Source organism: Hyperoodon ampullatus (assembly GCF_949752795.1).
Source record: "Hyperoodon ampullatus genome assembly, chromosome: 1".
Taxonomy (NCBI): Eukaryota; Metazoa; Chordata; class Mammalia; order Artiodactyla; family Ziphiidae; genus Hyperoodon; species Hyperoodon ampullatus.
Window position 1 is genome coordinate 63,484,155 of NC_136914.1, and position 22,119 is coordinate 63,506,273.

At 33.6% G+C, this 22,119-nt stretch overlaps 1 protein-coding gene across 3 annotated transcripts in view; it reads left to right on the forward strand.

The window, feature by feature from the left end:
- The window catches only part of ADK (adenosine kinase), a gene marked incomplete at both ends in the record, with an annotated part of 516,283 nt that overhangs the window by 359,432 nt on the left and 134,732 nt on the right, over positions 1 to 22,119 (forward strand). For 2 of the 3 annotated variants that reach the window (XM_079719313.1, XM_079719312.1), the window contains one exon: positions 10,880 to 11,050. The exons of the other annotated variant lie outside the window; for it this stretch is intronic. In XM_079719313.1, the coding sequence (XP_079575439.1) occupies positions 10,880 to 11,050 (171 nt within the window). The remainder of the gene's footprint in view (positions 1 to 10,879; positions 11,051 to 22,119) is intronic. 3 annotated transcript variants of the gene reach the window in all.

Genomic DNA, 22,119 nt, shown 5'->3' on the forward strand with positions numbered 1-22,119 from the left:
ACACTGAGACACCCCACGGTCCTGCAACAAATTCACAAGAGTTCCATAGGGTATTTTATATATCAGGGTAATGCATATCTTCAATATCAGATTGTGATGCATTCCTTTGGGATGATGTCCTATCTTTGGGAATGGTTGCTGTGATTTTAAAAAAAAATCCTGAAAATTAGTGCAGAACAGGAAATGAGGGTTGCACTATTCAGTTAGAATCCAAGGCTTGAAGAGTTGTGCAGTGCCCATCATCAGCACCATATCCCATTAGTAAGTGTTGTGGTGGTTTTTGAATGAAGTAAAAAAAATTTTTTTTCAATTTATATACATTATTTTTTCAAACCAGGTATTAAGTTGTTAAGATTATCAGTACTTACTAAGTTGTTCAGACCTGACTGTTACAAAAAATAGAACTGTTAGGTATTTCTTAGGGCATCATGTAAAAGTTACTTATTCACTAAGGGTGCTGTGAACTAAGAAAGTTCAGATTCTTTGAGCTAGAGAGTTGTCCAACTCTAAAATAAATATACTCTTCCTTTAACATGTGAAAATGCAGCAGTCCTTTTTTTTTTTTTTTTTCCCCAAAATAGCATTTCATGGAGTCACAGATGTAGAAAACAAACATAGGGTTACCGGGCGAAGGGGGGAGGGATAAATTGGGAGACTGGGATTGACATATACACACGACTATATATAAGATAGATAACTAATAAGGACCTACTTTAGAGCACAGGGGACTCTACTCAATACTCTGTAATGACCTATATGGGAAAAGAATCTAAAAAAGTGGATATATATACATGTATAACTGATTCACTTTACTGTACACCTGAAACTAACAAAACATTGTAAATCAACTATACTCCAATAAAAATTTAAAAAGAAAAGAAAAATAACAAAAACAAAATAGCATTTCAGTTACATGGGAATTTATGTAGAATCTCAATAAGAATTTAATCAGATATTTTTAAATTAACTGTACACTGTACACTGTTCTTTGTGCTATAGCAAACATAAAAATAAAAAGTACTCTTGCCCTTAAGGTTACAATGAAGTTTGGAGGTAAGACAAATGCAAGTTGCTTATTTTAATAAAATAAATACCCTTGGTTATTTATTTCATAATACATATTATGGAAGTTCAAAGAGGAACGAATACATCTGTTGGTGGGAATGCAGTAAGACTTTGTGGGATGAAAGTTCGATTTTAAGTGGACCTTGATGGAGGGGTGAAATTCCAACAGGTGGAAGTAGTGGATATTTCAGATAGAAGAAACAACATAAAGACTCAGAAGATTTATTTGGGGGGAAGCAAATCATTCTGTATGACTGAAGCAAGGACATACATTGTAGAGGATAGAGGTTACAGCTGCTATGCTCTGTACATTGGAGTACTATTGTGGAGAGCTTTGAATGCTGGGGTGTGAGGCATTTGGATTTAATTTACTAGTAAAAGAAGAGTGATCAGGGTGATTAATCTGTCAGCAGGATATAGGATGATTAAATCAAGGAGAGAGAGGAGGCAAGGAGAGCTTTTGGAAAGGGAATGATGGATCTTGTTTTATGTATTTGTATTTCAAAGGAAATACCAAGCTCTATATTCAAGTTAAAAAGCATAATTTTGATAAGCATTAGAACTAAGAGCTATAACATAGAACTCAACATTAATGGAAAAACAAAACGTTCTAATGGTCTTGATATTACTACAGAAATAATGTTAATACAGTGTTAATATGTATGGAATGCATGCTACATACCAGGCACTATATTAAGCATTCATTTAATTTTCGCACCAACCTTAATAGCCATTACTATTCCCATTTTTTAGATGAGAACAATGAGACGTAGGGAAGTTACATAACACAAGTCATGTGTCTAATAAGTACCAAGACTGGCAAAACTGTTAAAAATAAGTACACTAGTTTGTTTAAACTCTGGTGCTGAGAATTGAGTGAATCCATCTCAGATCCTGACGGATTATTATTATTTGGCTTAGGTATGGCTCCTCTCTTATTATTTTAGTTTTTCCTATCATTCCTGATCCCTAATCCTATTCTCCTCCCCACCATGGGTACTCCAATGTGTTTGATATGTGTCCTGCATCCTTGAAAAGTGTATCATGATGTTTTAGGTATGCGTACATGTGTGTACATTATACACAACATATAAAAGGAGAACTATATACAATATGATGTATGTGTTTCTAATATATTACTTTAAATCTTTATATAATAGTGTGCATTCACCACATTTTCTGTATCTTTTCCCCTAGAAATAGACTCCCAGAATGCCTCACACTCCTTTTACTTTCAGCAAAGCTGTGATAAATATCCTCGTGTATGTCCCCCTAAAACCCATCTTCTTTCTACTATGTCTTGCTGCCTCCTATTACATGCTTTTTGAGGTGTTTATTTCGGATGGAAGAAAAGCTGACATGTATGTTCATGGTATAGGTAAGATTGCAGGTTTTTTAATCCTGAAAAAGATTAAAATATATGTGGAATAGGTGATTTCATTGATGCTTCCAAAAGGAGCCACACAGGCAGGAAGATCTTGGTGAATTATCCTATTCCATTGATGCATTATATTCAGTCAGTGGTAACATAAGCATTACAGCATCACTAGTATATTTGTTCTGGCTTTCTTCTTGTAGTGATTCTTTTGCTGTCATTGCTATGAAGTAGTGCATATCATAACATTGTAATAGTAAACAATTTATACATTATCTTAATGTTTGTCAAAGTCATTTTCCTTACAAGCAAATAGGAAGTATGTTTTATAATAATTCACATTTGGGGCTTCCCTGGTGGCACAGTGGTTAAGAATCGCCTGCCAATGCAGGAGACACAGGTTCAAGCCCTGGTCCGGGAAGATCCTGCATGCCACGGAGCAATTAAGCCCATGTGCCACAACTGCTGAGCCTGCGCTCTAGAGCCCGTGAGCCACAACTGCTGAAGCCCGCATGCCTAGAGCCCGTGCTCCGCAACAAGAGAAGCCACCACAATGAGAAGCCCTCAAACTTCAACAAAGAGTAGCCTGTGCTCACCGCAAATAGAGAAAGCCCACGCCCAGCAGCAAAGACCCAACGCAGCCAAAAAAAAAAAAAATTCATATTTGATCCTCACACTCCTACAAGGAAATAGATTTTATACTCTATGAGAGATTTGCAAAACATGTAGGACTCATTAAAGGGAAGAAAACTTGCTATATGGTTTTTGTATTTGTTATTTTTGGCTTCTAATTTATTCTTTCTCTCAACCCATTGTCTTGACTAGTATTACTATGGCATGGAAAACATACTAATTATGTTCTTTAGAATAGACAACTGTGGTACATCTTGAGATACACCATCTGGTACTCTCAGCCATCCCTCATCAGTTATAGTCTAGGTTTAGTGGGGTTCTCTAGTTGTCCAAATATTTTTCTGGTACTATACATTCTTCTTTTTTTCTCTTTTGCTTCTATGAATAGTGGTTTATATTTACTAAAGTCACTTCATATTTAGTTTGTTCCTTTTTAAGCCGTCTATCTACTTGAAGAAATAATAGACTTACTCCCAGCTCTTGATCTGTTCTTACTCTTGTTTTTTGAACTAAACTTCTCACTATTTATAAACATCTTTTCTTTGAACAGAGATTTAATTCAAGTGAACAAAATATTTTTATCTTTTAAATAATTTTTATCAGAGAGTAATCAAACCACTTCACTGAAATTTGAAAAATAAAAATATTAAAATTATCCATAATTTTTCTACTGAAATTTAACCATTTTTGCTTTTGGTATATTCTCTTCCAGTTTTCTTTTCCTATTGATATAATATAGTTTATAACCGTATTTTGTACATACTACTTGTACATCTTAATGTTTCATTTAATATTTGTGTATTATAAACATTTCCCACTTTGCCACTTATTTTCATAATCACTTTTATTATCTTCAAAGTATTCTCTAGAATAGCACTATCCAATGGAAATACAAAACAAGCCACATAGGGCTTCCCTGGTGGCGCAGAGGTTGAGAGTCCGCCTGCTGATGCAGGGGACACGGGTTCGTGCCCCGGTCTGGGAGGATCCCACATGCCGCGGAGCGGCTGGGCCCGTGAGCCATGGCCGCTGAGCCTGCGCGTCCGGAGACTGTGCTCCGCAACGGGAGAGGCCACAACAGTGAGAGGCCCGCGTACCACAAAAAAAAAAAAAAAAAAAAAAAAAAAAAAAAAAAAAACAAGCCACATAAACAATTTTAAATTTTCTAGTAGCAACATTAAAAAAGTAAAAAGAAACAGCTAAAGTTAATGTTAATATATTTTATTTAACTTCAGATATCTAAAATAATTCTCATTTCAACATGTAATCATATAAAATTAATTATATTTTAACATTCTTTTTTTATACTAAGTCTTTGAAATTGGTGTCTGTTTTACATTTATAACACAGCTCAGTCACTAAATTGTCAACAGTCAAAATGAAATGTAGCCTACCAAAACAATAAAATTGTGTTTAGCAGAAAAATATTTTACATTCCTTCCATTTTGAATTTTTTTTCAATTAAATTAAATTAAAATTCAGTTCCACAGTCACACTAACCACATTCCATGCACTCATTGGCTACATGTGGCTTTTTACATTTAAATTACAATTAAATAAAATGTGAAATTCAGGTCTTCAGTTGCACTAGCCACATTTTAAATGATCAATAGCCAGGGACTTCCCTGGCGGTCCAGTGGTGAAGCCTCTGCACTTCCAATGCAGGGGTTGTGGGTTTAATCCCTGGTTGGGAAACTAAGATCCCACATGCCACGTGGCGCGGACAAAAAAAAAGAAACAAACAATAGCTCCCACCTCTTAAAGACCATAGATATATGAAAAGAAAGATAGGCTGTAAAGTGTTTACCACAGTGCCTGGCATAAGGAAACACCCAATAAATGCAGAGCTCTAAATAAATAAAGAATTTATAAATAATAAACAAATATTAAAAAAAAATAAATGATCAGTAGCCAGATTTAGAACGGGTATATATGCCAGTTCTTACTTGACTATTTATTCCTCTATTATTGAATATATTATTCCTAGGTTTTCAGTCAGATAAATAGTATACTGATATGTTGTTCCTAAATGAATATTTTCCATATTTTGGATTATTTCCTTAAGGTAGACTCTCAGAAGTAGAATTATTGGGTCAAAGAATATGAATTTGTTTATAGCTCCTCGTGTGTATTTTCAACTTATTTTCTGGAAAAAGTGTCAGTTTTACTCCCATCAGCAGTATTAATATATTAATTTCACCAGCCTTTCTTCATCTGAGTTACTACCACATTTCTTTTTTTTATATTTTATGTATTTTATTATTTTAATTGAAGTATAGTTGATTTACAATATTACATTAGTTCCAGGTGTACAACATAGTGATTCTATATTTTAATAGATTATACTTTGTTTAAAGTTATTACAAAACAATGGCAGTATTTCCCTGTGATGTACAATATGTACTTGCCTATATATTTTATACATAGTAGATTGTATCTCTTAATCCCATATCCCTGTCTTGCTCCTCCCCCCTTCCATTTCCCCACCAGTAATCACTGTTGTGTTTTTATATCTGCAAGTCTGTTCTGTTTTGTTATTACATTCATTTTATTTTTTAGATTTCACATATAAGTGATAACATAGAATATTTGTCTTTCTCTGTCTGACTTATTTCACTAAGTATAATTCTCACTTGGTCTGTCCACATTGTTGCAAATGGCAGAATTTCATTCCTTTCTATGGCTGAGTAATCTAATTTATCCATTCATCAGTTGATGGACACTTAGGTTACTTTCATATCTTAGCTGTTGTAAATAATGCTGCTGTGAACATTGGGGTGCATTTATCTTTTCGAATTAGTGTTTTTGTTTTCTTCAGATATATTTCCAGCTCTGGAATTGCAGGATCATATGGTAATTGTATTTTTAGTTTTTTGAGGAACCTCCATACAGTTTTCCATAGTGGCTGTACTAATTTACATTCCCACCAACAGTATACAAGTCTTCCTTCCCTCCACATCCTTGCCAATATTTGTTCTTTGTAGACTTTTTGATGATAGCCATATTGACAGATGTGAGGTGATATCTCATTGTGGCTTTGATTTGCACTTCTCTAATAATTTGCAGTATTGAGCATCTTTTCATGTGCCTGTAGAGCTGTATATCTTCTTTAGAAAAATGTTTATTTACATCTTCTGCCTATTTTTAAATCAGATTGCTTATTTTTTTGATATTGAGCTGTATGAGGCCTTTATATAACATTTTGGATATTAACGCCTTATCAGTAATATAATTTGCAAACTTCTTCCATTCAGTAGGTTGTCTTTCCGTTTTGTCAATGGTTTCCTTTGCTGTATTAAAGCTTTTATGTTTAGTTAATTCCCATTTGTTTACTTCTGCTTTTATTTCCTTTGCTTTAGGAGACAAATCCAAAAAATATTGCAGTGACTTATGTCAAAGAGTATTCTGCCTTTGTTTTTCTCTAGGAGTTTTTTGGTTTCCAGTCTTACATTTAGGTTAATCTATTTTGAGTTTATTTTTGTATACAGTGTTAGAGTATGTTCTAATTTCATTCTTTTACATGTAGCTGTCCAGTTTTCCCAGCACCATTCATTGAAGAGACTGTCTTTTCTCCACTGTATATTCTTGCCTCCTTTGTCATAGTTTAATTAACCATAAGTGTGTGGGTTTCTTTCTGGGCCCCCTATTCTGTTCCATTGATCTATGTGTCTGTTTTTGTGCCGGTACCATACTGTTTTGATGACTGTAGCTTTGTAGTATAGTCTGAAGACAGGGATCATGATTCCTCCTGCTCTCTTCTTCTTTCTCAAGATTGCTTTGGCAATTTGGGGTCTTTTGTAGTTCCATATAAATTTTAGGATTATTTGTTCTAGTTTTGTGGAAAATCCCTTGGGTTGTTTGACAGAGATTGCAATGAATCCATAGATTGCTTTGGGTAGTATGGACATTTTGACGATTTTAATTATTCTAATCCATGAGCACAGACTATTTTTCCATTGTTTTGTATTATCTTCAGTTTCCTTCATCAGTGTTTTATAGTTTTCAGAGTGTAGATCTTTTACCTCCTTGGTTAAGTTTATTCCTGGGTATTTTGTTTTTGATGTGATTTGAAATGAACAGTTTCTTTTCTTTTCTTTTAGTATTTTAAATATTTCAATTACTTACATTCCCCCATGTTTAAACTACCCTGAGAAATCCTCAGAGTGGCTGAATGAGAAATCTACATACTTGAGATTTCCAAGCTTTAAGTCTGGCTCTGATAAAAATGGTTCTTTGGCTCTGTCTTGGTCTTTCCCCTTTCCTCCTACTCCTGCCTTTTTTTTCTGTTTCAGTTTCCATTTTAATGGATAAAATTGTCTCACTTCACCCTCAATTCTGATTAATATTATCCAGTCTCTAAGTGTTAGAATCTACTTTGCTTTTCGTTGGTCCTAGGGCCAAAGAGTAGCAGCGCTAACTGTTGTATCTACTGAAATCCCTATTTTGAAAATTACAAGATTTTTGTTGATTATATAGAGTATTTTTCTAAACTACAGCTCTATAAACTATTGGCCTGATTTTATTACAAACCTGTTACTTGAAAAAAAAAATTTTTGTAACACTGTTGTTTTGGTGATACGATGGTCTGGAACATGTGGCCTAGCAAAGGATATAAATCTAGAAAGAAAAATTATGGTTGGCATCAATTTTAAGTCTGTCCGCTCTAAGAGAGCACAAATCCTAAATTGTTTAAATACTAAATATTTACTTAAAGAAAAACAAGAAACCATTCAAAAATGGAATTAATTTAAATTGTGAATTTGCCTCAATTAAAAGCTGATGTTTTTTTGTGTATTCTTTGTAAAATTAAGAAAATGGAAGTTCTACTGTCCACATCACAATTCTCTTGTGTTGCATTTTAAAGTAAAACACACATACAACATACACACATTTGGAATGAGGCCAGATTTAGACTCTGGGGCATACTGTTCTGTACCTTAAATTACAATCAGATGTATTTTAGCACAGATCAAATTTTCAGTCTGAAGTTGGTGAGAAGCCTAATTATTTGACCAGGTTACTATTTATGTAGACCATTCTATGGCTGTCTGTGGTTAATCCACAGCTGGCAGAATGCTAGCTCTGGGAGGTTTTTATTTCATGCTGAAACAGTTTGGGGAGAAACAGGGGGAGGGGGGAGCTTTAAACTCTCCTCATTAAATGAAAGACTAAAAAGCAAGTACATACATATTACTATGGAGACAAGATGCTATAGAAACTGTTCATTTTAATTCTCCAAGTGACATAAATAGCAAAGCAGCTTGGATGCTCATAGTTTGCAAGTGGCATGGTATTTGGTTTAAAAAGTAAGATGAAAACATTAAATGATATTACCTAAGACTAAGACTTGTTTCCTTTTAGAACATTTGAATATTGGTAAAGAATTAATGGTTTAGAATTTTTAAATGATGAGAAAATTTTATGTTACTGTGATAGGAAAACGTTTTTATTAGAATTTCATTAGCAATACTTTAGTAAGAGACAATTATAGTATAAAATTCTCTTAATATTTCAGAATTTGTAAGGGCAAGAAACCCTTCAAAGGTGGATCCCAGTACACATGACTCCTGCCAGAAAATTAATTTTTTAGTGTTCTTTTAATATTCATTTTGAAGTTTGAAAATGATAGAAAAAAAACTTGTTTCTCTTTAAACTCTTTGAGTTTGCAAGATAGAAGTGGTTAGTGGTTAGTCCCTCAGTTATAAGTGAATATTTCAATAGCTCTTTTGTAACTTTTAAAAGAAGTTTCCTTTACACTTCTATGGTTATTTCTAACATAAGGTAGCTCTTCTCCTCTTCTCATTCCCATTTCCCTACTTCCACTGATTCCTTGCTCTAATTATCCTCCCTCTCTTGCTTCTTCATTCTTCTGTTTCTCCAGTAGATCCTTCATTGAAGAGCAGAAATGCTCAAACTTTCCCTGTTCTTAAAAACAACTCTCCTACTCCCCTTCTGCCACTAAAATTATCTTTTTGCTCTTTTCTTCTCTGTTATCTACTAAAACTAGGGTATTATCTCTGGAGTCACTTGAATTCAAACTCCATCACACATAAGCTGTAGGACCTGGGAAACCTTTCTTAACTTTCCTATCTTGCCTTCTTTATTCATAAAAAGAGAATAACAGTATCTACCTCATAGGTTTATGTAAGGAAAAAATGATAACTAAGTTGATATACATTGAGCTGATATACATTGAGTTGAGCTTTTAGTATAGTGCCTGGATTGTAAGAATTGCTCAGTGAATTTTAGATGATTCTATTATTATTCACTGATAAAACTCCCCAGATAATTTATCTTTACCCTTACTTTCTCACCATTCTTTTTTAAACAACTATCTGTTTTTACCTTCATACCTTAAGCACTTTCTCCTAACCATTAAATCCTGTGATTTTGGCTCAGTCCTTTCCTCTCTACCCATTGATAGCTTCGGTGCCTTTAAGTATCTTCTTAAAGTTTCCCTTGTTGGGTTTCTCTGTCATGGCTTCTGTTCTTCTTGTGTGCCTTCCTCTTGTACTCTACTTTTTTCCTTTCCTCTGTCCCCTGATTTTGGTTCTTCTCCATTCTGTCCTTTGCCCTCTTCTTTTTCTACGTTTTCTTTCTTGGTAATTACAACTCCTCTTTTACCATCACCTTCTTCCATGGCCTTTCTCCTGAGTCCAGCTTTCTGATATATTTGGAAGTCCCTTAACACCTCAAATGTAGTATGACCACAACTAAACACTCTCTTTGATGTCTAAGCCAGGTCTTGTTCTGTATTTTTCTATTTTTTTCTTTGTTTTTTGTTTTTTTGTTTTTCGGCCGTGCCTCGCAGCATGTGGCATTTTAGTTCCCTGACCAGGGATCAAACCTGTGCCCCCTGCATTGGAAGCGCAGAGTCCTAACCACTGGACCACCAGGGAATTCCTGGATTTTTCTATTTCTATTAATAGTAGAACCAGATTCAAAATCTTAGTAATCTTTTGACTCTTTTCCTTTGTCTCCCACATCTTAAACAATTGCTAAGTCCAGTATGTAATACTCCCAGTATGATTTCCTTTTACAAAGCCAAAAGCAGGCTTTTATTGACTGTTGCTGTCCAGAGTAACCTTCCCTTGAATTCTCCTATTAAGCTTGTTATTCCTTTCTTTCAAGGAAAACTTCATTACCCTTCATTCATCCCCACTCCACCTAATAGACTCCTGAACTGCCACTTGAGGCCCTTCGTGCTCTTAACTCATCTGGGCTTTCAAACTTTTATCTTCTTTTGCCCTTTGTGTACTCCTCCATTTCCTTGCACATCATCCAAACCAGATTTCTATATAAGCATCCATGTCTTTGCTTATACTTTCTTACATCTAGAAAGCATAAATATATATTTTAAAAGACTTACTAATATTTAAGATATAGATAAATAGTATTTTAAAATATAGCTTTCCTGACAATAAGAATCCAAACTGTAAGAAGCTGTAAGGATCTAATCTGCCTTCATTACTATTTCTCTGATTTAAAAGTAATTATTGTCCTGAATGAGACCTTTCAAATATTTTTTCTTATGTAGATTCCTAGAATTCTTTCAGTATTGGATATACAAATCTAATATGAAATAAATAATGTCTTATTCTCTAATGTAATGGCATATATCAAGCATATAGTACTCATGTGATAAACTTTTCTCCTAATCAAATGCTTTTTTCTGCCTTGCATTTTATAATTGTATTTCTAAGGTTTACATTATATAGGCTTTTGTATAGGTTTCTTTTATTCTCACTGAGAGTGACTCTGTGGAGATAGCATTTCTAATTTCCCTTCCTTTTTTTCTTTATCCAGGGTTTTTTTCTCACAGTTTCCCCAGAGTCAGTTTTAAAAGTGGCTCACCATGCTTCTGAAAACAACAGAATTTTCACTTTGAATCTGTCTGCACCATTTATTAGTCAGATCTACAAGGAATCATTGATGAAAGTTATGCCTTATGTTGACATACTCTTTGGAAATGAGACGGTGAGTAATTTTTTTTTTAAGTACCTGGTTGTTTTGGTTTCTCTTTGTGTATATGTTTAGAAATATATAAATAAAAACTGTGTACTTGAGAATTAAATAAAACTGCCTCAGCTTGGACCACTCTAACTCAGTATTTTTAGTATTTCCTTCAGAATATACTAATTTCTTACACAGTAAAAAATTAGTCTTTTAAAGGATTAAGTTATTCAGGTTTATAATTTACATGTAGTAAAATTCACTCTTCTTATACATTTCTGTGAGCTTTTGCAAATGCATACCTGTCATGTGACTGTGACCACAAGCAAGATAAAAAACATTTTCATAACAGTTATCAGTCAACCCTTGCCCTCATCCTTAGCCCTTAACATCAACCTCAAATGACCTTAATTAAAAAGAAAATGAGGAGGAGCCTTAACAAAAATAAAAAGCATTGGAGAGCACACAGAAAACTCTTTAATAAGAGCTCACATTTGTAAAACATATGTAAAAAAGATGGAAAGCATTTATAGAACCAGGGAACAATGCTAAAAGTTTGGCAGAGACATTGAAGAATAGAAAAGAATAGAGGCCCAAGAATAATTAGGTTTGCAGAAAATGCTGATGATATCAAAATGGTCTTCATTGTTTAAAAAAACTCCAAAAGTACAGTCAACAGAAAAAGTAATTGGACTTCATCAAAATTAAAAACTTTTGTGCATCAAAGGACACTATCAGTAAAGTGAAAAGACAACCCATTGGTGGTAGAAAATATTTGCAAATAATATATCGGTTCAGGGATTATTATCCAGAATATATATCTTAACAACTCAAATACATCTCAACAAGAAGAAAACAACCTAATCTAAAAATGGTCAAAGGACTTAAATATTTCTTCAAAGAAGATATATCAATACAAAGGGCCAATAAGCATGTGAAAAGATGCTCACCATCAGTAATCATTAGAGAAATGCTTATGAAACCAAAGTAAGATATTACTTGACACCCAGTAGGATGGCTGTTTTCAAAATAAAAAAATGGAAAATAACAAGTACTGGCAAGGATGTGGAGAAATGGGAACTCTTGTGCATAGCTGGTGGGAATGTAAAATGGTGCAGCTGCTGTGGAAAACAATTTGGTGGTTATTCATAAAGTTAAAAAGAGAATTATTACCGTATGATCCAGCAATTCCACTTCTAGGTATAACCAAAAAACCTTCAAAGCAGGGATTCAAATGCTTTTACAGCAATGTTTAGCAGCATTATTCACAATAACCACAAGTTGGAAACAAACCAAATGTTCTTCAACAGATGAATAGATAGATAAAATCTGGTATATGCATACAATGGAATATTATTCAGCCTTTAAAAGGAATGAATTCTGATACATGGTACAACATGAATGAATCTTGAAAACATTATGTTAAGTGAAATAAGGCAGATACAAGCAGACACCTATTGGTTTTCCTATAAGGATTCCTCTGAAATGAAGTATCTGGAATAGAAAAACTCATAAAGAAGGACAGCAGAATAGTGGTTACTAGGCACTGGGGGGAAAGGGGAGTTGGGAGTTATTTAATGAGTACAAAGCTTCTATTTGGGATGAAAAAAAGTTCTGGAAATGGATAGTGGTGATGATTGCACAACATTGTGAATATATTTAATGTCAGTGAATTTAACACTTAAAATTGTTAAAGTGGTAAAATTTTACTTTATGTATATTTTACCACAATTTAAAAAATTGATTGATTCTACAAATTGGTAAAGTTAAAGTTTGACTAGAACTTAGTACTGTATAGATTATTAAAGAAATTATTTTTCCCTACCTAGAAGAGGAAGTAGTAAAGTTACAAGCTACTACATGGCTACAAGTCATGTCAGGATAACTTTTTACTTTTTTGTATGATTGCTGTTCATATGAATTCAACAGACATGTAGTACCTATTATGGCAGACCAATAAACAGTAGATGTGTAGTATATTTGAGATGATCTGTCATAATATGGATTATAGAATAATAAATATTGGATACAGGGCAATTAGATATATTTGATAGTTTACTGAACCAGTCTCAAAAAGTCCTCCGATAAATTAATAGATTTCTAGTGATATGCTTCAGTGTTTGCTCAAGTAAACTATCAGTGATTTAGATAAAGCTGTATTTGTAGATAATGCAATTGCACAGAATGTAAATAATGCAACATGTTAATAGATACCAAGTAAGTTGAATGTCAAAATGAGACTTTCAACAATTTTAATAGATTTGGAAATACCAGTTAAGTGATGAAATTTAATGAGAGTAAATAAAAATGATACCATATTTGATTATAAAAAAGCAAATATGTTATTATGAGCTTTATCTCTTTAATCTCATATTTCATTGTTCTCCTTGAATACTCAAGTAATAATAAACTATCTTCGGTTCTCTAGGAAACAAGGGACATTTCATTTCTAAATTGCAATGAAGTGTGAAATATATTTCTCAGGGAATACATACAGGATTGCTTTGTCCTTCTCCACCTCTTTCTCTCTCAAAAGAAAAAAACAAAGAAAAAAGCAAATCTACTGTGCTTAATATAAATTCTCAAAATATCAGCACTTAGCTAAAACCAAACATACTTGACTCTTATTTTCTACCTAGTGCCACTTTCCTTTTCATAGGATTGTGTACTACTAATGATGTTTTAAAGCTTTTCTGATAACCTCAGAAAGTATATTTTAAAAAAAGAAGAACTTGTCCACCAAGGCTATCTCTTCACAGATAATGAAGGACAGTGATCCTTGTGAGACAAGAAATAAATGAGATGAGCCCTATGATTAACCCAACTTATCACTTGAAGAGAACTTCTAGGCCATTGCACAGAGGAGAACCCACGTAGAGCTTGGCAGTCTCTTTGAATTGAAGAGATGGAGCTGGAAGTTCAGGAAATCTAACAGCTAGCCAGCTGGAGTTTGCAATTCATAGCACCCGAAAGGAAAGAGCTGCATAGAGAACACAGGAGATTTGCAGAGTCCCACCCAAGTCTTTCAGCTGAGTACTGATCAGCTGTGAGGAAACTAATGAAGGCTGGAAAAAGAACCACCTGAGAAGACACTAGGGAATACTCTTCAGAGTGCACAGAGAGTATGTAACCATTCTTATTCTACTAGCTAGAGTAGAGAACCTCATAATTCATGAGCTTCAGAGTGCTTAGAACACCATTGGGGCAAAATTAGTCTAGAGGAGGCTCCTTTTATCCCTCCTAACAGTATTATCCCAATATGCATACAGTGCCCTGTATTGGGTTAAAGAAATTCCCTTCTATTCTTAGTAATCTGAGGGCTTTTTATCTGGAATGGATGTTGGATTTTGACATTTCCCCCCCCCTAATTTTAGCAAATTCAATCCAGTAATAGGATAATTCATCATGACCAGGACTGTAGGGTTGATTTACCAATCAATATAATTCACCTTTGTAAAAATAAAAAAGATCACCATCTTAATAGACACAGAAAAAAACCTATGTCAGAATCCAACATCCATTCCTGATAAAAAGCACTCAGAGTACTAAGAATAGAATGGAACTTCTTCAACCCAATACAGGACATCCACAAAAAATGTACAGCTAATATCATACTTAATGATTAAAAACTGAATACTTTCCTCTAAGATCAGGGACAAAGCAAGGATGTTCACTCTTTCCACTTTTATTCAGCATTGTACTGGAGGTTTTAGTCAGTGATAATAAGGTATGAAAATCATCGAGATTAGAAAGGAAGAAGAAAAACTGTCTCTGTTACTAAACACCATGCTCATCTTTGTAGAAAAATCCTTTGAAATCTACAAAGAGCTATTACAAATAAAAATGAGTTTAGCAAGGTTGTGGGATACAAGATAAACACACAAAAACCAATTGCATTTCTATATAGTAGCAGCAAACACGCAGAAATTGAAATTTAAAATTACTATTTCCATTACTATGAAAAGATATAACGTACTTTGGGATAAATCTAATAAAAGATATACAAAACCTGTATACTGAACACTATAAAACATTGTTGAGAAAAATTAAAGGACTAAGTAAATGGAGAGAGAGGGCATGTGCATGGATTTTAACTCTATTGTGAAGATGTCAGGTCTCAAATTGGTCTTTGGATTCAACATAATTTAATTTAAAATTCCAACAGGTTTTTTGTTTGTTCATTTTCTAGAAGTCAACAAGCATATTCTAAAATTAATATGAAAAAACACTGGACTAAAATAGTCAAACCAACTTTGAAAAAAAAAATCAGAGGACCTACACTACATAGTGTCAGGACTTATAAAGCTACAGTAGTCAATACAGTGTGGCATTGGCCTGAAGATAGGCAAATAGATCCATGGAACAGAGGAGATAGTATAGAAATAGATCAACTGTTGATTCTTTAACAAAATTTCAGTAGCAATCCTGTAAATAATAGTCTTTTTAACAAATTATGCTATAGCAATTGAATATCCATATCCAAAAAAGCAAAACTTCAGCCCATACAACATGCAACAACTATTCAGGTGTCCAACATTAAAAAGTATGACTATACGAGATATTTGCACGAGCTGCTAGAACTGTCATACACTGCTGGTGAGAATGCAGAATGGTACAACTACTTTGAAAAATAGTTTTCCAGTTTCTTACAAAGTTATATATAACCCACCATATGACCTAGCTGTCCCCCCGCAAGAGAAATGAAAGTATATGTACATATAAACACATACACAAATGCTTGTAGGAATTTTTATTTGTAATATCCAAAGTCTAGAAACAACTCAGTGTCCATCAGCTGGTGACGGGATAAGCAAACTGTGGTATATCCATACTCTAGAATACTAGTCCATAAAAGAAATGAAGTATTTATACATGCACCAACATGGATGAATGGCAGAATATTTATACTGAGTGAAAGATGAGCTGCCAGACAAAAAGTACATTCTGTGTAACTCCATTTAAATTAAATTCTAGAGAATTCAAACTGTAGTGACAGAAAGCAGATTCATGGTTGCCTGGGAAGGAGTTGTGCTGTGAGGCAGTGATCACAAATGGACATAACAAAACTTTTGGAAGTAATGAATGTGTTCCTTATCTTGATTGTGGCTGTAGTTTCAGGGCTTTATGCATGTGTCAAAACTTATCTAATTAGATACTTTAATTTGTGCAGATCATTATATGTGAATTATACCTTATAAAGCTTTTTTGAAAGAATACGTACTGTATGATTCCATTTACATAAGTTTAAAAATGGGGAAAATTAGAGTTCATATAAAAAGCTCTAAAGAACCAATGTTAAGTGAAGCCATGAGGGACTTCCCTGGTGGTCCGTAGAAAGTACTGTTGACCTGTGAAAACCACAGGGGGTTGGGTTGCCACCTCTAAAGGCAATAAAAATTCTGCATATAATTTATAGTCGGCTCCCTGTACTCATGGTTCCACTGCACCTGAGGTTCCAACCAATGGCAGATCCTGTAGTTCTGTAGTATTTACTGTTGAAAAAAATCTGCATATAAGTGGACACGTGCACTTCAAACTGGTGTTGTTCAAAGGTCAACTGTGCTCAGTTTTTGTTAGGTAGTGTTGAAGGTGTTCTTAGCAGTATTGATATTATTCCTCTCTTAAGTTTCACTTAACTAACTTGCTTGAATAACATGCACTCTCCATTCCCTTGATAAAACATAATAAGTAGGGCTTCCCTGGTGGCACAGTGGTTGAGAGTCCGCCTGCCGATGCAGGGGACACGGGTTCGTGCCCCGGTCCGGGAAGATCCCACATGCCGTGGAGCGGCTGGGCCCGTGAGCCATGGCTGCTGGGTCTGCGCGTCCGGAGTCTGTGCTCCACAACAGGAGAGGCCACAACAATGAGAGGCCCACGTACCACCAAAAAAAAAAAAAAAAAAAACATAATAAGTAGTGCCAAGTGAATAAGGAAAAACTATTACACTATTAGGCTATTCTCTGATAGACCAACTTCTCTTCCTACAAATTTGCTTTTAATTATTATATAATCTGATAAAATAGAATAGAGTGCAAATAGAGTGAGAATTAGTTTAATGAATTAAGTTTGGGTACAAAACTCAGTAAAGACAAATTGCTTTAAAAAGTTGTTCTTGAATTAGGTGTGGGCATGAAAAGTTTTAAAGATTAAAGGAAGAAGAAACTATAAATATCTGCACTCAGGAGTACTCCATAGAAGTCTTCAAGTTTTGACTCTCCTTTAAAGAAACTAAAAGTGAAATTCATAAACCATGAATTATGGATCTGATTCTATAAGAAAGGCTCTAGAGTATCAGTCAGCATACACACATTAAAAGTCTTGACCCTACTTTAAATATTAGAAAATGATATATCATTATATATTAATAAAATGTTTATAGACTTTTTAAACTAAATTTTAAAAATTTAATCAATTTGCTTATTTATTAGCTAACTACTGTTCCTTCCATTTCCTCATACGTAAAGTGAAGGATTTGTGTAGAAATACTAGATCTTTTAAATTTTTTCTTAGAGCCTAAAAATGTTTTTTACAAAAACTGTGAGTTCATTTTTCTCAGATGTTCTAATAGTAACACTGAACAATTTTACTATAAATCAGCAAGTCCTTGTTCTGAAATCTAAAATAATATAATCCCAAACATTAATTTTAGATAGTTATTCTTTTCATTGTTAACAGGCTCAACTGTAATGCCTTACAAGCTAGATTTTTTTTTCTCTTCTTTCACCCCTACTGTTTCTTTGCTCTGTTTGATTTGCCCGGGGAAAAGGGGATTCTTCTCTAAGGATTATCTGAAAATATTTGGTTGAGCTCATTCTGAAACAAAGTAGAAGTATTCACAGGAATACTGATACTCCATTAATATGATAAAAACAAAGTATAAATTATTAACTGATGTGATTTACTTTTTTTCTTTCTTTTATCGCAGTAAAAAATATATAACAAAATTTACTACTTTTAAGTGTATAATTCATCGGCTTTAAGTACACTGACAGTGTGGTGCAACCATCACCACTGTCTATTCACAGAACTTTTTTATCTTTCCAAAACAGTAGCTTTGTACCCATTCAACAATAACTGCTAATTCCCCTTTTCCCCCAGTGCCTGATAACCACTATTTTACTGGCTTTCTCTGTGAATTTGCCTATTCTAGGTACCTCAAAAAGTAACATCACACAATAGTTGTCTGTCTAGCTTATTTCACTGAAGATAATGTTTTCAGGGTTCATCCATGTTGTAGCATGTATCAGAGTTTCCCCTTTGTTTATCCATTCATCCATTGATGGATATTCAGTTTGTTTTTACCTTTGACTTTTGTTAATAATGCTGCTGCTGCTGGTATACAAGTATCTGTTCAAGTCCCTGCTTTCAGTTTTTTTGGGTATGTAGAAGTGGCATTGCTGGATCATATGGTAATAATCCTCTTTTTAACTTTTTGAGGAACCACCAAATTGTTTTCCACAGCAGCTGCACCATTTTACGATTCCCACCAGCAATGCACAAGGGTTCCTATTTCTCTACATCCTTGCTAACACTTGCTATTTTCCATTTTTTTGGCAATAACCATCCTAAGGGGTGTAATATAGCATCTCATTCTGATTTTGATTTGTGTGACTTACTTTTAACTGAGATTCAGAAATGCATAGTGATAAATTTTCATGTTGGCTCAATTAAAAATTCTTGGTAACCTGTTAAATTGCATTTTATACTTTTAAACTACACATCTGAATTTATTGGTTGTCCTTGTTAAAGCAGTTTTGAAACTACCATAATATATAAATTATTTAAATGTTACATTGTATTTTTAATTTGTTTCTGACATCTTCAAAGTTGAAAGCATTTCCCTTCTGCGACAACCATTTGTTACCTAGACAACCGTTTGTTACCTAGACTCAGCTTAAAAAAGGACATTCTACATGCAGGTAATTATATTCATTGATGCCTGCTAATGCAGTCTGCTTTGTAGTCATAATCTAGCAGTACATGACTAAAGAACTTGATTATTCTTGTTTTTCATTTTTATTAAATTAAGAACATTTTTTGAATAGTGTCATTTTGCAAATGGTTCTTAAGAGTAATACTTTTCAAGGCTCCATAATGACTAGATAATTAACCTGCCAGGATTAAGTACACTCAACTTTGCTTCAGGATACTTAACTCTCAAACAAGGTCAATTATCTCATGATAATAACTGCTTTGTCAAGAGTTACCACTTAATTCCACAGTGAAACGTCACATTACCGGTACAATGCGCTTTAAGATAGAGTTTAAACAGTAAAATACAGCTTGAAAATTGGGCAGAAGAATTCAGTTTAATTATTTCATACATATTAAGGATGCTACATTTTAGATAAAACTCTCCCACATAGACCTAGTGTTTGAATCTCACAGATGATTTCTGTTTATAAAGATTATGTTTATAATCTGTTTCATCCATCCTTCTGCTGGCATTATTCCCACATTGTACATTTTCTTGCAGGGAAATCCATTTTAAACCTATTGATCCTACAGAGGATTCAGTATGATAAAAACCTCTAGTGCAAACTAGGAAAATTGAAATTACTGTCTCTTTCCTAAGTGATGATTTAACTTTTTAAAAAAATATCTACCTTATCAACGAATGAATTACAAAGCAATATACAAAATTTTGCAGTTTTGTTGTTGTTGTTTCTGTTGTGGCTGAGTAGCTCTTAAATCATATTAGGATAGTGATGTATAGCCCAAAACAGGAATGCTACATGATGCATCGGGACATTCTGAAAGAAACGTATAATTGGCTTTAATTACTTGAATCCATGTTTTCTAAACCTGAGTAATGGCTGTGTCTCCTTATAAGTAAACCCTGATCATCTTTTTACCAAAGCAGATGGATTAGGTTAACTTTTTTTTCTTTTACATAGTTTGCTGGGAGAGGAGGGGGACATTTATTGATATTTATTGTTTACACTGTTAAATCCTTAATCTTTCTAATAGCCATTGATTCTTTTTAAAATAACAATATAAAAATTAATAATTGGAAAACAGCAATAGTGCTTTAATTGTAAATAACCTTTGGTAAACTCTGTCTTATCTGAAATAGTCTGTCAGTGTCTATACAAAGATGTCATTTGCTGTTTCACTATGAAAATCTGTGCAAATCTTTAAATTATGTGCACCAGATATAATAAGTGCTATGAATGCATACATCTTCATCCAGATAGTCTCTCTTTGGTTAGGAGACTTACTGTTCTTTATAAAGGTATTATTTTTAATTATGGGAAAAACTTCCTTTTTCTCTCAAGTCTGTACATTTTATTCTCAGGGAATTCCTTTTTGATTTGTTACATCTTTTTGCTAAATCTAATTCCTTAGGATACATGATTTCCAAACATTTTCAGAGAGGCAGGCTGTCACCAGATCCATATTCTGACAGTAGAAGAGATGGTCTTTTCTTTCCTCATACCAAGGTGTTTCCAACATGAATGTGGGGAATAGGGCTATACCTAAAATGGTAGTTCCACCCTTGTAATTATACAAAAGTGCCTAGTTTCTTCCAAGGAAAGATAGAAGTCACCTTCCTGAGACTCTTCTTATAGATCTTTCCATTCCTCTATCTTTACTATAAGCAAACAAAGTGAGAGGAGCCTATGATACAGATAAAAATCTAAGGTTGTTATAAGATCAATCCAGGAAAGTGGGAAATGATGTTTCAGAGAAGATACGTAACCCCTTCAAAAAAAATTAAAACTTATGGTGCTCACATAAAATTCTGATGTATTTTCTGCTAAGGATAATGAAATTTCAATTAAGATAGGGCTGTGGCATTGTAAGATTGCTGCTTAGCTCCTGGATTCAACTTTCTCCTTTGGGTCTTTCTGGTATATTTTACTCACCTGGGAAAAAAAAAAAAATGAGATTCACTGTAGCACAAGGGAGTCTTCTAATGTCAGTGGCATGTTGTAAAGTTGTGCTGTGGGAAGGATTTGGAAAGAGCCAAAGGCTATTTAACTATAAGCTTTGTGTGTCTCTTCCTTCCTTTCTACTTAACTCTCTCCTTTTCTCTTCCAGTCCCCACCAACATACCCTTCCTTTCTTACTCCCTTCATCTCCCTTCCCTTACCAAGCTACATTGCCTCTCTAAAGATGAAAGGTTTTCAAATCATTCCCAAACTCATCATTGGTTTAAAAAAAACAAAAAAAAAAAACCCTGTAATTTGAAATGGTTTGAATTGCTATGGAGATAATCATATTTTATGCAGATGTCTTTCTGTGTTATTCAGTATTTCAATTACTCTTTTTATTTGAACGTTTTAGATACTGTACTATAAATTTGTGACTATTTTAGTATTATTTGTCTAGTATGCCATGATATAAAGGTAATGAGTTACTATTTAAACTTTCTATTTAATGAATTTTAAAATTTTCTTATTACTGTAATTATAATGAAATTGACTTACACTTGTAAATAAAAACTAAATTTATATGACAGAAGAAGGAGCCCAGGACTATATTTAGAAAATCCGTTTTTTGACTCAGCTTGAATTTTTCTGTGCCTTTCTTCTTTGACATTAAGAGGATAATTGGCATATTTTAAATAGGTTTTATAGATTAGTTAATAGTATTTTATCAACAGTAATTTCCTAGCTTTGATGATTCTAAAATAGTTATGTAAATGTCCACATTTGGAATACTCCTAACCTCCTTTTTCTGATCCAGATCCAATCCAGGATCTCAGTTATCATTTACTTACCATGTTTCCTTAGTTTCTTTAATCTGGAGCAATTTCTTAGTATTTCTTTGTCTTTTATGACTATTACACTTTTGAAAAGTACAGGCCAGTTATTTTGTATTGTATGGAAGATCCTTCGATGTAGGATTAATTGATATTTTTTCATAATTCTTTTTGACAAGAATACCTCAAAATGCTGTTGTCTTTTTTCATACATTATATCAAGACATCAGCTTGTCTCATTACTGACGATATTGACTTTGATCACTTGGTTAAGAACATGTTGATCCAGTGTATGCACTTTAAAGTTACCATTTTTCCCTTTTAATTTAATTAATAATTATCTTGGGAAATATTTACAAGAGATTATGTCCATATTTTGTGTTTT